This window comes from Aquarana catesbeiana, unplaced genomic scaffold (genome assembly GCF_042186555.1).
Source record: "Aquarana catesbeiana isolate 2022-GZ unplaced genomic scaffold, ASM4218655v1 unanchor233, whole genome shotgun sequence".
Classification (NCBI taxonomy): domain Eukaryota; kingdom Metazoa; phylum Chordata; class Amphibia; order Anura; family Ranidae; genus Aquarana; species Aquarana catesbeiana.
In genome coordinates this window covers 4,990,902-5,008,622 of record NW_027362661.1, presented here as the reverse complement: position 1 = coordinate 5,008,622, position 17,721 = coordinate 4,990,902, and the positions used below count along the sequence as shown (strand labels likewise).

Below are 17,721 nucleotides of genomic sequence, written 5' to 3'. Positions count from 1 at the left end.
ATGGCCACAGACGGATCTATACGGGGAATACGTGACCACTTATTTCCCCTCAACAAGAGTAAAGCAGATAGGACAGAAACAGATAAACATTCAATCAATCTCTATATTGTATGTATATATATTCAAATCCCTTATTCATCAAATTCCTAATCAAGTCTAACACAAAAGGTTAATAATAAAATAAAAATAAAAATCTTACCTTGTCCCGAGAGCGGTCTCTTGTGCTGATCCGGTAAGTCGCTGCCCGGGAGGCACTAGTTCAGCGGACCGGCCTCTTTTTAACATCTAATTTAAGACGGAGCACTTACAGTTTTGCCGTACGGTCATCGGTCACTGTTGGCCAGTGCTTCTCGGGGGACTCCCGGCTCCTCGAAGGACCAAATTGTTAGGGAAATAATTCACCGTCTCAGACCGTCCTCGGGCATCAAGGTAATATTTATTGCATATGCAAGAGAAATGAATAGCATTACATCTTCATGCTGTCATCGTCATTTCTAGGGAAAATACTGTGGTACATGTCTTTTTTATAAGCCCTGGACACCCCCCTTTCCTGTCTTAAAACATGCCCAGTCTCATGTATTTTCAACTTTATTCTGGACGTAACAGGAAAGGTGGAAGTGTCTGCTGCAGACTGTTATCTTCATCTAACAATGGTTACAGGATACAGACTTGAAAACTCCCCAAGTCAACACAAAAATACAGGATATATGCAAAACTGCAGCTCTAAGCATTTTATATTGCTGAATATATATATTGCTGACTCCATATTATCTATAGTTTATTTCTAGGCCATGATAAACAAAATGGCGTCTTTCATAACTGACATTTAAAGTATAATTTCTCTTACAAATCCCCTTGACACAGCTGTAATGCAGTGTTGTAATGATATTAGTACCAACTTTAACCCACAATATACACTTATATTTATATTTACCTCTACCTGGGTGCTTGTAGCTCCACCTGCAGGAGAAACAACAACACTGCACACAAACTTCTGTAATAACCAAAATAACTCATTTTTATGGTAAATGATATATTTTATATAAAGAGTTATTACAGAGATTACACTATCACACCAACGTAGTGCAACAGTATAGTAAATAGTTATGACAATCTTGGTAACATACACAAATACCCCTAAACATATATTTATACCAGGGAGCTCCCCCTGCTCTAAACCGTAAAGTCACTACCCTTTTTGTAACTAGATGCAGGGCCCTGCAATAAAAGAGATAGTCTTGATGTCTTCAGTCTTTGCTAGCTATGAAATGGTAATTGTAATCCACAGAGAGTTCTTCTGAGGTGTTGCGCAGTGTAAGGTAATACACAAAGGCAATTATAATCCAGCAAACTGATTAAGTGTTCTTATACGAAGAAGACAGACATCTAGTGTCCGCTCTTGAATATTGCAGTCTTTGCAAATGTAATATTCTCCAACTCAACTTGTTCCGTGGGACTATCTGTCCCAGCAACAATCTGCAAAAGTTCTAAGTGTGTGTAGTATTAAACAAACTTCCGGGTGTTAACCCTCTCACCACACGGGATCCGGGCAGATGGATGTCTCCGTTTCAACAGTTCTCAGTCCGTATGGAGCCGCCACCACGCCGTCACACTGTTCCGTTTACTAACGACCAGGAGTCCTCAGTTACCTCCTCCACTGGTCTCCGGAACAATCACTTCTGCTGCTTCAGCACACTGTGATACGATGGCAGGATCCTTGCTGCTGCTCCGCTCCTTCACAAGGTAGGCCGCAACCCTGTGGGACACACCCACCCACAGAGTTCTGCTGGCAGGCCACGCGTCCCAGGAACAAGAGACCTAAGATGGCCGCTCCCAGCCCTTTTATATCCTCCCACAATGCAGTTCAGTTCTCCTCTTGTCCAGGAGCATTGTGGGTAGGTCATAGTTAATGTTCAGAAGTAAACAATCAATCACTTCTATGTCACTTCTCTTAATCATGAAACATAGTTACATAGTTACATAGTAGGTGAGGTTGAAAAAAGACACAAGTCCATCAAGTCCAACCTATGTGTGTGATTATGTGTCAGTATTACATTACATATCCCTGTATATTGCGGTCATTCAGGTGATTATCTAATAGTTTCTTGAAGCTATCAATGCTCCCCGCTGAGACCACCGCCTGTGGAAGGAAATTCCACATCCTTGCCGCTCTTACAGTAAAGAACCCTCTACGTAGTTTAAGGTTAAACCTCTTTTCTTCTAATTGTAATGAGTGGCCACGAGTCTTATTAAACTCTCTTCTGCGAAAAAGTTTTATCCCTATTGTGGGGTCACCAGTACAGTATTTGTAAATTGAAATCATATCCCCTCTCAAGCGTCTCTTCTCCAGAGAGAATAAGTTCAGTGCTCGCAACCTAAAACATAAAACATAAAAGTGTTGTACCTTTTCAAATGTCCACTAGATGGTACTAGATCAACTTATACCTTTATAACACACATATGACTAAAAACAAAAGTTGTCAGCGCTACAGATGTATTTTAGTTATCTTGCAAACCTGGCCTGTTAGTGGGCCCTGAGGACAGGGTTGATGACCAATGCTATACAACCCTTTGTTCAGCCACCATTTAAAAGCTTTGATGTCCATGCCTGGAGGAAACTGAGGGTTATGAAACAGATGTGCTAGTGGATGAATATCAGAGACCAACTCTTGAAGGCCACCTCATAGGGTTACTGAATGAGAGAAAGTTGGAGCCAAGATAGAGGGGCAAGGAGGACATCACATTAGGTAGTCCAGAGTGAACTGGGGTACCGCCTGTACTTCCATATCCACCCAATTGGGTTTAGTAACTTGGGAATATATGATTGAGATGTGGGCTAGTTGAGCGGCTTGATAGAACCATAATAAGTTTGGCAGACCAAGACCACCTTTATCATGAGTGTGAAGTAGGACTCTTTTAGCCACTCGATGCCTTTTCGAACCCCAGATGAAGTCAATCATTTTCATCTGGAAATTCTGAAGATGGTCTTTAACGATAGGGATGAGTAGAGAGCAGAAGAGGAATAGTACACGCAGGAACAGAGTCATCCTAATGGAATGACCCGACCTCACCAGGACAGGTGGAGCTGTGCCCATTGTTGTAGATCTTCTTCTAATTTCCTGTATATCGGGGGAGGGGGGAGGTTGGCTCCATACAATTGGTCTATACTGGAGTCTAGATTCCCCCCCAGGTAAGGAATGACGGAATCCCTCCAAGACAAGTCACAGTGATCTATCACACGTGTGACTAGTGTGTGCGGCTCCGTGATATGTCATGTCTGAGATTTGGACATGTTGATGTTCAGGCCAGAGATCCACCAAAATCATCCAGTAATGGACAGATGTTGGGGGAGGGGATTAGAGGGGAAGTGACAAATAAAAGGAGATCATCAGAGAAGAGGACGTATTTATTACATTGTGGTCCGCACTGTACTGTGTTTATCAATGTATTATGTGATCTGATCCATCTGCAAATTATATACAACATAAAGAGCTTTGTACTCAAGATGATGTTCCCTGCAGATCCACTGCTTCCACTTTACACCTACTTCTTTATTCCTATAATATTTGCTGCCATATTAAATAAACTAAAATCTGTACAAGTTCATGTAATCATACAATTATTTGTACTCAATATAGTGTTCTCTGCAAGTCCACTGCTTCCACTTTGCATCTACTTCAATGAACTTATTTTGTTCAAAAAAATCCACCAACCAATGAAAAGTTGATAAGGTGTAAAGTTCTCGGTGCTCCAAACTGTGCCAGCTGTAGTGTAGCCACGCCTTCTTCCACCTCTTACACACGTGATGGTGAGGGCGCCCCCTGTGTGGGGATTTTTATTGATTGGTGGATTTTTTTTTCTTTTTTAGCAAAATCAGTTTGTTGAAGTAGATGCAAAGTGGAAGCAGTGGTATTGCAGAGAACACTTTATTGAGCAAAAAATATTGACATGAATTTATACAGGTTTTTGGTTTATTTAACATAGTAGCAAATATTATAAGAATAAAGAAGTAGGTGTAAAGTGGAAGCAGTGGATCTGCAGGGAACAGCACCTTGACCACAAAGCACTTTATGTTGTATATAAATTTGCACATGGATCAGTTTACTTCATTTATTGATAAACACCATAAGATGAATGAAGTAGGTGTAAAGTGGAAGCAGTAGATCTGCAGAGAATATTATTTGAGCCCCTAGCACTTTATATATGAATGTCTCCACATATTTTAGTGTATTTGTGATGATTTATGTGCACACACAATAGGACAGCGCTGTGACACATAATGCTCTTCTAGTTGATAAAGGGAATACTTACCTTTGTTACAGTAGCAGTCCGGTATAAGTTATTTTTGTAGGTATTTGAGTTGTTACACATAGCGCCGGTTTTATTCTATTTATATTGGTGACATAATTGCCCAAATCTGGGGATCAGGAGCCATTTCCACCCTTTACTCTCGGCTGGGGTTCTTTGTATCCATATAACAGATGTTCTACATGACTAAATCTGCAATCAATTTTACTGCAAAATCAAAGGGGCCAAAATGTCTCCCCCCCGAGCAGTAATATATTTCTATCCCCCTTGGTGGGAGTGGAGATGACCCATCTATAAGGATATACAGTACATACACACACAGCACAAGGCAGTTGTTCATATTACAAGATGTTTCTGCAGTTCCTCTGAGCTCCACAAGGTGGTGATCTCACCTCTACCCAGACAGGAAGTCTCTATGGAAGACAGGAAGTGATGTCAGGTACACACAGGAAGTTCCGGGTGAGAGGTGAGAGAAGGCATTGCTGGCAGCAGAGGAGGTAATAAGATCTTATTTTCTATTTACACCCAGTAACCCCCCGTCATGTCCGTCCTCTTCCTCCATAGTCACTGTGATGTCTTTTATCTCCAGAAGATGATGATACACACATATATATAGTGTGGAAATGTATATTAACCCCTTCAGGGGGATCAGTTGATGATTAATATATCTTCCTTCCAAATCTGGCCATACATGGTTCAGTTTTATCGTTCATCCAGCGGGATGAGAGGAAAAAACTGAAGTGATTCCCCCATCCACACATTGGAGGGGGATGGGGGAATCCTCCCCGCTGCACTATTGTATTCTGACAATGGGGGGCGCTCCTCCGCTCTCAGAATACACAGATCAGTGATGAAGCTATTGGCTGCAGCCGCTGATGGAGTGACTTTTATCCGGCAGTGACCACACATGGATGGAAATGTGACCGATCCCTGCTGAACCAGCTGAATTTCCATGTCTCTATGGTCACCATAAGTGACTTCCTCCCCTCCCCCTCATCTCCTTCATTATGTAAGTCATGCTGAGATAATCTCCCATTGGCTGAGCAATATTCTCATTGGTCTCTGAGCTCCTTCTTGCTATTCCTCGTCCTGCCTGATGTTTCCTTGGATTGATTTTCTGTGTAGTGACCCCGGCTTCATCTCTTGGATGCGCTCATCTGTTGCTTGTCCTGACTAGGGATGAGCCGAACACCCCCCGGTTCGGTTTGCACCAGAACCTGCGAACGGACCAAAACATCGCACGAACGTTAGAACCCCATTGACGTCTATGGGACTCGAACGTTCAAAATCAAAAGTGCTAATTTTAAAGGTTAATATGCAAGTTATTGTCCTAAAAAGGGTTTGGGGACCCGGGTCCTACCCCAGGGGACATGTATCAATGCAAAAAAAGTTTTAAAAACGGCCGTTTTTTCGGGAGCAGTGATTTTAATGATGTTTAAAAATATTCCTTTAAATATCGTACCTGGGGGGTGTCTATAGTATGCCTGTAAAGTGGCGCATGTTTCCTGTGCTTAGAACAGTCCCTGCACAAAATGATATTTTTAAAGGAATAAAAGTCATTTAAAACTGCTTGCGGGTTTAATGTAATGTCGGGTCCTGGCAATATGGATGAAAATCAGTGAGACAAACGTCATTGGTACCCCCCAGTCCATTACCAGTCCCTTTGGGTCTTGTATGGATATTAAAGGGAACCCCGCACCTAAATTAAAAAAGGAAAGGTGTGGGGCCACCAGGCCCTATATACTCTGAACAGCAGTATACAGGCGGTGCAAACAAGACAGGGACTGTAGGTTTGTTGTTAAGTAGAATCTGTTTGTAATTTTGAACATTTTTAACGTGTTTAGCTCCAGCCAAAAAATCTATTTTAAGCTTTTTGGAAAACATAGGGAAGGGTTATCACCCCTGTGACATTTGTTTTGCTGTCTGTGCTCCTCTTCAGAAGATTTCACCTCACTTTCTGTCCCAATGACAAATGTGTTTAGAAAATTTGGGGTTTTTAGTGAAACAAGGATTGGTGATAAAGCATCAGTGGAAAGGAGAAACGTTTTTTCCCATATTAACTCTTACAGGAGAGAATTTCCCTTCCTAGGGGTAGATTTCATCTCACTTCCTGTTGTCTCCTTCCATTTGCAAGTAGGAGTCGTTTGTAAGTTGGATGTTTGAAAGTAGGGGCCTGCCCTATATACTCAGCAGAAATTTGGGCCTTAGGTGTTGTTGTGGCCACAACACTGTAAGCCCTCACAGGGCCCTGCTGTGAAATATTAGATCAAGAATTGTAATTACACGCCCCTATTAAACAGGGGCTGAAAAATTGGGCCTTAGGCACTGGTGCTGGCGCCACAACACTGCAACCCCACACAGATACTCTAGTTGGAGCGCAGGAATGATCCCTGCTGCAAAGTATTGCATCAAAAATTGTAATTACACGCCCCTGTTAAACAGAGGCAGAAAAATTGGGCCTTAGCCACTGGTGGTGGCGCCCAGAACCAAAAATATTCTTACAAGCTATCAGCATGATCATTGAGGAGGAAGAGGATAGTCACTCAGCATCAGCATAGGGAGTCTTGAAAGAATCTGACATTTAAAAAAAAAAATATTCGGTTACATCAGCATCAGGTGCTGACACAATCCTCCTCCTCCTCCTCCTCCTCTTCCTGTGTGATCGGCGGGCACACAGGAACACTGTCTGGATAAAGGGGGCCTTGAGAGGTAAGGAAGTCCTCCTCTTCCTCCCTCTGTTCCGACTCAAGTGCCCTGTCCATTATTCCATGAAGCGTGTGCTCCAACAGGTGGACAAGGGGGACAGTGTCACTGATGCATGCACTGTCACTGCTCACCATCCTCGTGGCCTCCTCAAATGGTGACAGGACAGTGCATGCATCCCTGATCATGGCCCACTGATGTGGGGAAAAAAACAAGCTCCCCTGACCCTGTCCTGGTGCCATAGTCGCACAGGTACTCATTGATGGCCCTCTGCTGCATGTGCAGCCGCTGCAGCATGGCCAACGTTGAGTTCCACCTGGTGGGCATGTCACAGAGTAGGCGGTTCTTGGGCAGGTTAAATTCCTTTTGGAGGTCAGCCAGCCGAGCACTGGCATTATATGACCGGCGGAAATGCACACAGACTTTCCTGGCCTGCCTCAGGACATCCTGTAAGCCCGGGTACCTGCCCAAGAACTGCTGCACCACCAAGTTAAGGACGTGAGCCAAACAGGGCACATGGGTCATTTGTCCCTGTCGGAGGGCGGAGAGGAGGTTGGTGCCATTGTCGCAAACCACTATTCCTGCCTTAAGTTGGCTTGGCGTCAACCACCTCTGAACCTGCCCCTGCAGAGCTGACAGAATCTCTGCCCCAGTGTGGCTCCTGTCCCCCAAGCACACCAGCTCAAGCACTGCATGGCATCTTTTGGCCTGCATACTTGCGTAGCTCCTTGAACGGCTATGGAGCACCGCTGGTTCCCGAGGACAAAGCACAGGAAGAGGCCATGGAGGAAGAAGAAGAGGAGGGGGTGGAGGAGAGAGGTGTGTCAGAAACACCAGTAGTAGCATTTTGGAGGGCGTGGTGGTGGAACAACCTCCAACACTACTGCACCTTGTTCTGCATCCTTCCCAGTTGCCAGCAGAGTCACCCAATGCGCTGTGAAACTTAGGTAACGTCCCTGTCCATGCCTGCTGGACCATGAGTCAGCGGTAATATGCACCCTACCGCTGACCGCCCTGTCCAGCGAGGCCAAGACATTGCCTTCCACATGCCGGTAGAAAGCCGGAATCGTATTCCGTGAGAAAAAGTGGCGTTTGGGAACCTGCCACTGAGGAACAGCACATTCCACAAACTCACGGAAGGGGGCAGAGGCTACCAACAGAAAAGGTAGCAGTTAAAGTGCTAGCAATTTTGCCAAGCTAGCATTCAACTGCTGGGCATGTGGATGGCTGGGAGCGAACTTCTTTCTGCGGTGCAGCAGCTGGGGCAGGGAAATTTGCCTGGTACAATCTGACGTCGGTGTACCGATAGCAGATTGCCCGCGAGTACTTGGCTGTGACACACCTAATTCTACACCTTCATTCCTCTCAGTGCAGGTCTCAGAGAGAACTGAAGGTATAGTGGGGTTGGAGATCTCAGCTGATGAGGAGCAAGGAGAGGTCCTCTTTGTTCTTTGGTGTGGGTCTTTTAGGTACGCTTGCCAACGAACTGCATGGCAGGTCAACATATGTCTGGTCAAGCATGTGGTGCCCAAGCGGTAGATGTTTTGGCCACGTGAGATACGCTTGAGACATATGTTGCAAATAGCAGCGGTGCGATATGGTGCACTCGTCTCAAAAAAGGCCCACACCAAAGAACTTTGGGAATAACGCGCAGAGACAGCAGCGCCCTGCATATGCGGAGCTCTGCGGTGTGATGCAGTCAGTGTGCTGCCCCTAGGCTGGCCCCTGGAGGGCATCCTGCCTCGTTGGTGATGTGCCTCCTCCTCCTCCACTCTCCTATCAGGCACCCACATTGAGTCAGTGACCTCATTATCCCCTCCCTCCTCATCACTGGAGCAAAGCTGGCAGTATGCTGCAGGAGGGGGAACATGACTGCCAGATTGCTGTCGTCCTTAGGCACCCCCTCTCTCTGGGCTCACGTAACTGCCTTCCTCTAGCTGAGTACCATCATCGGAGCCTTCAAAACGCTGGGCAACCTCCTGGAGCATGTACCAAACACTGTGGTCAAACAGTTCGGGGGACTCCTCAGAAGGACATGGTGGGGCTAGGGAAGGAGTGACTGATGCCATTGAACCGAGGGAAGAGGCTGTGTTGGCAGCTGCTTTGCCAGACAAAGCACCCTGAGCCTGGGTGAGAGAGGATGAGGAGGATGAGGACGGCTTGGTCATCCACTCGACCAAGTCTTCCGCATTTTGCGGCTCAACACGGCCAGCTGCTGAAGAAAAAGGCCAAGCGTGTCCCATGGCCATGTGCTGATGAGGATGCACCATGTCCACGACCAGCACTGTTACCTCTAGACACAGAGCCTGCTTGCCCTCTTTTATTGGCTTGTGACTGTCTGCCTCTCCTTGTTGGCCTTCCAGACATACTATTGGCCTGCAGTGAGATGTAGCTGCACAAAACTGGGATGTATATATATACCGATTATACTGCAGCTAGCAGAAACAACTCCCTGCCTGTAGTATTATTAGTATGAGAACACCTGCACTTGTCTTCAGGTAGCTATACTGTAGGTGCAACTGTGCAGGGTACACAGTACACTAACTGGAAATACTTGAGGAGCCTGCCTGTGCTATTAATGGCATCAGAAGAAAGACACAAGCACCTGGCTTCAGGTAGCTATATTGTAGGTGCAACTGTGCAGGGTTACACAGTACACTAACTGGAAATACTGTAAAAACACCTGCCTGCCTGTCAGTATATTAGGAAGAGAATTACAGGAACGGATCTAGCTAAACTGAATACAGTGTGTGTGTATGTGTGTGTGTGTGTGTGTGTGTGTGTATATATATATATATATATATATATACACACACACAACACCTAGGATGCATATACATATACAATACACTGTAAGTGCAGCTAACTGACTCGACCTGCCTACTCTATCTAACTTAAATCAAATGACACTGTCTCTCTGTCCATCTATCTCTCTCCGCCGCAACAAACTACACAGGGCCGACGTGCAGGCGGCCTTATATAGTGTGGGGCGTGTACTAAACCCCCTGAGCCATAATTGGCCAAAGCCTCCCTGGCTTTGGCCAATTACGGCTCTCTGTACAGACGGCGCTGTGATTGGCCAAGCATGTGGGTCATAGTGCATGCTTGGTCAATCAACAGCCAGCAATGCACTGCGATGCCGCAGTGAATTATGGGCCATGACGCGCCACTTGAATTTGGCGCGAACGGCCCATAACGTTTGTAATTCGGCGAACGACCGAACACACGATGCACACATGCATTCGACTCAAACACGAAGCTCATCCCTAGTCCTGACCTTTATCCTGATTCCTGGATCTCCTCCTCATCTCTCCTCCATATCCTCTTACACAGCTTTTTTCCACACCTGCAGTAATCCTGGGGGGGTGGAAACTTGGCACCAACACTCAGCAAAATCCATCCCCACCATTAGGAGCACTGGAGAAAATTGTCTGCTATTTACACTCCGTTCCTCCGCACGTCACCTGATCACATGAGAGCTTACTTTCACAGATTCCTGACAGAATTCTGTATGGTAAAGGTCAAAGTTCACTCTTCAGTTTAGGAGAGGTAGGACGCACCCAGGAACAATAATTTAGTTTGCATGGGAGCCTCATATAGAGGACCCATCAAATCTCCCCATCCAAATGTCCCTCCATCCAGAGTCTATATGTCCTATGACATCACACTGACCTCACAGCTCCTCCTCCCAATGTCCCTCCATCTGGCTTTTTTTTTCTGATGCTCTTAGGATGTGGGCGGACCCTTGGCATCCTCGCTAGCAAAGTAGGACTGTTGGTCCTGTGTTGTATGTAATGACACCAGAATGCCTGCAAAAAGCATTTAACCTGCGGAGTGTGGGGGTCCTGTGTGAGTAAATTATACCTCAGTCTAAAGTGAGGATTTAATAAAAAAGAAAACCTGAATGGTGAGGTGAGGAGGATTCTGGGAATATCATTTAACTGTTACTATTTGTGTTCAGATCTAGAGTTTTCCTCCTGTGAAGTCTGGAGATCATATGACCATCACATTCCCTCCACCTCCCTCCCTGATAGAATAGAGAAATACAAAGAAGATTCTAGAAGTCACCAGAGAGATCATGGAGGAGAGGTGAGCAGTGCTGGGAATTCTGGGACATTATCCAGTAACAGACAAGGGATGTGTCTGGATGGTGACTGTATCATTGTGTGTGTCAGGTTCCTATAAGGTGTCAGGATGTCACTGTCTATTTCTCCATGGAGGAGTGGGAGTATTTAGAAGGACGCAAGGATCTCTACAAGGACGTCATGATGGACAATCAGCCGCCCCTCACATCACCGGGTAAGAGGAGACTTTATTGTAAAGGAGAGAGCAGTACAAAGGGTCCACCTAGATCCCCCATCATCTGATAAACACATAGAAACAATGTATTCAGTCAGTGTGTGTGTTTCCTACAGATGGATCCAGTAATGGGAACCCACCAGAGAGATGTCACCGTCCTCTGTATTCCCGGGATTCCACACAGGAAGATCACACCATCCCTCACCATCATCAGGTAGATGAGGAACAATCACTGATAGTATCATTAGGATCTGTACATTATCTGCATTGTTACAATAGATGTCATTTTTATTATATATTCAGAGTGGAAACCTGAGAGATTCTAAAGTCGAGGTTAAAGAAGAGATAAAAGAGGAGGATGATGAGGATGGGGTGATGAAGGAGTTTCTAAAAGAACACAAAGATCTGTACCAGGACACCATGATGGAGTCATCCAGCTACAGAAACCCACCAGAGAGATGTCCCCGTTCTCTGTATTCCCGGGATTCCACACAAGAAGGTCACACCATCCCTCACCATCATCAGGTAGATGATTGACAATTATTGGTAGTTCTGATTTATACACAGCATGATTGTTACAATGAATGTTTTATTATATATTCAGAGTGGAAACCTCAGGAATGATAATATTGATGTTAAAGAAGAGTATAAAGAGGAGGATGAGGAGTATGGAGTGATGGAAGAGTTTTCAGAAGGACACAAGGATATGATGGAGCCACCTAATACCAGGAACCCACCAGAGAGATGTCCCCGTCCTCTGTATTCCCGGGATTCTACACAGGAAGGTCACACCATCCCTCACTGTTACAAGGTTGGTAGGATGAATCATTTAGAACATGAACTTGAGTAGACAAGGGGATTTATTTACTTAAGGCAAATCCACTGTGCACTTGGAAGTGCAGTTGTTGTAGATCTGAGGGGAACATAAAAAACAGCATTTTTTCTTGCACATGATTTGATGATAGAAATCAGCAGAGCTTCCCCTCATTTCATATCTTCCCCTCAGCTACAGAGACTGCACTTCCAAGTGCACTAGTAGTGCGTAGTGGATTTGCCTAGTTAGTAAATCAACACCATGTGTGGATTTTTTATGTGATGTCACAATAATAAAGCTTATATCTTACAGATGATATTCTCTCTCATTTTCTTGATTTAGAGTGGAGATCCAATCGATATAGAATTTGAGGTTAAAGCAGAAGAAGAAGAGAGGGATGTGAGGGATGATCAGCAGTCTATGGAGGAGGATGGAATAACGGGGACATTTATAGAGGAGGACACTCTTACAGAGATCAGCACAGGTGGGTTATTAACACTAAATACATTCCTCCACCCATACTGCTCACTGATTGGTCCAGAGTAGGGTGGGGACTGGGTGATATCAGCCTGTAATACCCTGGTCACTTTCCTGAGCTGTGTTCCCCGTCCTGTATTCCTGTATTTCTCTCAGATAATCTTCCTTATGTATCTAGACTGGATTTATGGAGATTCTGGGGTTCAGCTGGCTGCAAAATGCTAAAGTGAAAGGCCACCCTGAAAAAAAAAAATTACACCAAAAATACTAAAAAAATTTAAAAAAAGCATTTGAAAAAAAAATAAAAATTTAAACTTACCTGAACCCTTGTTGCTAGGCAGTCTTCCTAATCTGCCTCTTCCTATTCCGCAGTGTGTCCTGTTCCTCGGTTAGCGGCCCCGTTGCCTTCTGGGAACTGTGTGTGTTCCCAGAAAACCACGGGGCCATTTACAGAGCGCCACTCGTGCGTTCGCAGTAGGAAACTGGCAGTGAAGCCGCAAGGCTCCACTGCCTGTTTCCCTTAGCTAGGATGGTGGTTCCGAGAGCCGAGGGACGGGTCGGCCTCGGGCAGCCGACATCGCGGGCACCCAGGACAGGTAAGTGTACTACAGTGTTTGTAGCTGCTGACTTTAAAAAAAAAAAATTTTCTGGCCGGAATCCCGCTTTCATTTTCACCAAAGATGTTACTAGATCTAGGCACCTGGGGTGTGTTTTGGGTCTTCTGCCCCATGGGGTCTAGTAATATCTTTGACAGACAATTCTCCCAGGGTTACTCATGCCGCGTACACACAGTCGGAATTTCCGACAGAAAAAGTCCGATGGGAGCTTTTGGTCTGATATTCCGACCGTGTGTATGCTCCATCAGACTTTTTCTGTCAGCATTTCCAATGGACTTAGAACATGTTCTAAATCTTTCCTTCCGAAATGCCGACGGAGGTTATCCCGTTGGCAAGTCTGACCGTGTGTACGGGGCATGTTGTTTGCTGGCTGTGCCAGGTGGAGGGATATGTCTTTATAGTCTCAGACCCAAGTCACTGAGTGCAGTCTCAGGAGATGGGAGGCAGCGGTGTGGGACCTCTGCAACTTGTCTCAAGTAAACATTTAATCTTCCGCTGATTACTGAATGTCAATATTATGTGTCCTGACCATTACACTATATACTCTGTTTTACATTACATATTTCTGATACTATATAATCCTATATTTTGTATCTTTATACAATATGTTGTACATTACATAGTCCTGACTTCTTATGCACCCATTTTCTACCAGCTGAACATTTTATATCTGATGATTTGATTGGAGCACAGACTTTTACATGTTGATAATAATGTGATAACATCCTCAAACTTTGTAAACTTAAACAGAAAGTGATAATGAAGGAGGAGTCAATAACCCAATGATGGTGGTCTTCAGGATCAGTCCAGTCTTCATCTTGGTTGTTCTCCCCCCATCCTCACTCTCTGACATCTGGTGGGGCTCAGCCCCGCTGTTATTAATGACTAAATCACGGACTAAATAAGGAAGTGCAGGACTTCTTGTGATGGGAATATGGCAATGAGTGATAGAGGGGGTGGGGACACTCGTCCTATAATCCCCTCATCACTGTCACTTCTATAAAAGACAGTTCTCGTTGTTTCCTCACTCTCTGACTAAGGTCCATGAATAAAGAAATGAACTGGTAGGAGATCAGAGGACCCATTTACTAGTTACCTTGAGGGGGGAATTGTAAGATCCTCAGAGACAAAGCTGCCTGATGTGGGCGGAGTCCTGGTTTAGGGGAACCAATCTGTTCATGTCTAGTAATAATCTTTTTATTTCTATTTTAGTAGATGGACGGGAGATGAGGAAAACCTCAGAGGATTGTCTCACTTTGTCTCCAGACTGTAAAGTAGAAGATGAGGACATCACACAGTATAGTCCAGGAGAAAACCCGACTACCTCAAATGTCCATCCGGCACCACACAGTGTAGATGGACCATCGTATTCCTCTTATCCTGAGGAATCTCAGACTGTGAGGGACGGTGCCGTCCTTCCAACAGAGAAGAGGCTTTCCTGTACTGAGTGTGGGAAGTGTTTCCGTTTTAAATCTGATCTTAATGTGCATATAAGATCTCACACAGGGGAGAAGCCGTATTCCTGTCCTGAGTGTGGGAAATGTTTTTCAGTCAAGTCCAATCTTTACACGCATCAGAGATCTCACACCAGGGAGAAGCCGTATTCCTGTTCTGAGTGTGGGAAATGTTTTTCAGAGAAGTCCAGTCTTAACAAACATCAGAGATCTCATACGGGGGAGAAGCCGTATTCCTGTCCTGAGTGCGGGAAACGTTTTTCAGAGAAGTCCAGTCTTAACAAACATCAGATATCTCATACGGGGGAGAAGCCGTTTTCCTGTCCTGAGTGCGGGAAATGTTTTTCAGGGAAGTCCAGTCTTAACAAACATCAGAGATCTCATACGGGAGAGAAGCCGTATTCCTGTCCTGAGTGCGGGAAATGTTTTTCAGGGAAGTCCAGTCTTAACAAACATCAGAGATCTCATACAGGAGATAAGCCGTATTCCTGTCCTGAGTGCGGGATATGTTTTTCAGAGAAGTCCAGTCTTTACACACATCAGAGATCTCATACAGGGGAGAAGCCGTATTCCTGTCCTGAGTGCCGGAAATGTTTTTCATTGAAGTCCAATCTTTTCCGACATCAGAGATCTCACACGGGGGAGAAGCCGTATTCCTGTCCTGAGTGCGGGAAATGTTTTTCAGTGCAGTTCACTCTTTACACACATCAGAGATTGCACACAGGGGAGAAGCCATATTCCTGTCCTGAGTGCGGGAAATGTTTTTCAGAGAAGTCCAATCTTAACAAGCATCAGAGATCTCACACGGGGAGAAGCCGTATTCCTGTCCTGAGTGAGGGAATTGTTCCTCACTGAAGTCCTGTCTTCCTGTACATCAGGGATCCCACACAACCCTCGAGGTGTATTAGTGCCTTGAGTGCAGGAAATGTCTTCTATATGAATGTTGCTGGACATCACAGCTCTCATGTGGGGAAGAAGCACACCCTGATATGCACCTCAGATATACTCCATGGCTGATCTTCATCATGGAAGAAACAGTTCCAGGGGTGTGGACATTTTTCGAAAAAACAACTTGTCCAAGGGACTAAATCGGGGTCCAAATCTCCTTGTCCCTTATGACCATCTCCGTGTTCCTCATCTACCAGAGAGCTCAGCAGCGGTGTGGGAGTTCATTACATAGTTACATAGTAGGTGAGGTTGAAAATAGACACAAGTCCATCAAGTCCAACGTATGTGTGTGATTATATGTCAGTATTACATTGTATATCCCTGTATGTTGCGGTCATTCAGGTGATTATCTAATAGTTTCTTGAAACTACCGATGCCCCCGCTGAGATCACCGCCTGTGGAAGGGAATTCCACATCCTTGCGGCTCTTACAGTAAAGAACCCTCTACATAGTTTAAGTTTAAACCTCTTTTCTTCTGGGGGGAAGATATAGGTCCCATCACAGATGAGGAATGGTCTGCTATAATGGAGAATGTACCCAAGGGGTCTCCTTCCTCCTCCCAAAAACTTACACAATTATTCATTATACACCGAACTTACCATACCCCATATAAATTACATAAATGGCACAGAAGAGATGACCCTTTTTGCCCCGTTGCAAGATAGATGACGGTACTCTGGTACACATGCTCTGGAAGTGCACAAAATTGCAAAGGTACTGGTCTGAAATAATCAGCTCTATAAATGAAATATGGAATCTTACATTTGTGGTTGACCCCAAGCTGTGTCTGTTGGGATGGTTAGACGAGGAACTATATACACCGCACACTTACATAGCCATTACCAGAATATTGTTTATTGCCAGAAAACTTATAGCTAAAAAATGGCTTTCGGTGTCACCGCCAGCACACGCAGAATGGGTTAATACCATAAATGACACTCTATTGAGGGAAAAGTTTACATACCAGCACAGAGGCAGCCCAGCAAAGTTTGAACGTATCTGGGATCCATGGTTGGAGGTACCTGGTTTAGCTCACTTCCAACTGGTCCAAAATAAAATACCTGGTGGCAGGACATAGACGCCTACTCCCCTTATCTGAGGAAGGAGGCTGTCTACGCTAGGTGGGTAAAGGGTGATATGGTGACATAGAGACTCAGAATGTGGATCAATCTGACATAATATTCTTGATGAGAAGTTGTCTTACTCTGCAGTGACGAGTTATATGGTTTACTTATATATTAGTTAAAGAAAGAACACTGGAAACCCCCCCCCACTGTTTAGGGGGGAGGGGTAACTCTACACCGACCGATTGTCCTTTCAAGGAGCGGGGTAGGGGTACAAAGTACTAAAAGGACACGCTTACTAAATGTAGAAAATACGCGATATGGCAGAAATTCGTATGGATATATATGTAGAGATTTGTCTTTGTAAGTTGATTGTAAGCTCATGTATACCATAACAACGCAGGAGAAGCAATCCGATTGGTTGTACATTTGGATAATAATATGTCCTTAGCAATGTAATTTGATGTATGTCTTTGTTTTTGTTTTAAGGAAGAGTTTTTTCTCTTCCTATGCTTTATAAATAAAAAAAAATCTGATTTAAAAAAACCTCTTTTCTTCGAATTTTAATGAGTGGACACGAGTCTTGTTAAACTCTCTTCTGCGAAAAAGTTTTTTTCCTAATGTGGGGTCACCAGTACGATATTTGTATATTGAAATCATATCCCCTCTCAAGCGTCTCTTCTCCAGAGAGAATAAGTTCAGTGCTCGCAACCTTTCCTCATAACTTATATCCTCCAGACCCTTTATTAGCTTTGTTGCCCTTCTTTGTACTCGCTCCATTTCCAGTACATCCTTCCTGAGGACTGGTGCCCAGACCTGGACAGCATATTCTAGGTGTGGCCAGACCAGAGACTTGTAGAGCGGGAGAATTATCGTTTTATCCAGGTCTTTTTCCATCCGAGATTCCCCCAGAGGTTCTCCCCCCAGCATTCATATTTTTGCCACCCAGATGCATTATTTTACATTGAACCTCATTTGCCGTGTAGTTGCCCACCCCATTAATTTGTTCAGATCTTTTTGCAAGGTTTCCACATCAT

At 44.7% G+C, this 17,721-nt stretch overlaps 1 protein-coding gene across 1 annotated transcript; it reads left to right on the top strand.

Moving 5' to 3' along the window:
* Nucleotides 1-4,731: 4,731 nt before the first annotated feature.
* On the top strand, nt 4,732-17,230 carry LOC141121864 (uncharacterized). The gene is made up of 8 exons (XM_073611617.1): nt 4,732-4,805; nt 10,973-11,100; nt 11,187-11,310; nt 11,427-11,524; nt 11,614-11,835; nt 11,915-12,121; nt 12,467-12,608; nt 14,431-17,230. Exons 3-8 carry the CDS (start codon nt 11,226-11,228, stop codon nt 15,525-15,527), a joined length of 1,851 nt encoding a protein of 616 aa, XP_073467718.1. The 5' UTR covers nt 4,732-4,805; nt 10,973-11,100; nt 11,187-11,225; the 3' UTR covers nt 15,528-17,230.
* The last annotated feature ends 491 nt before the right edge of the window (nt 17,231-17,721 follow it).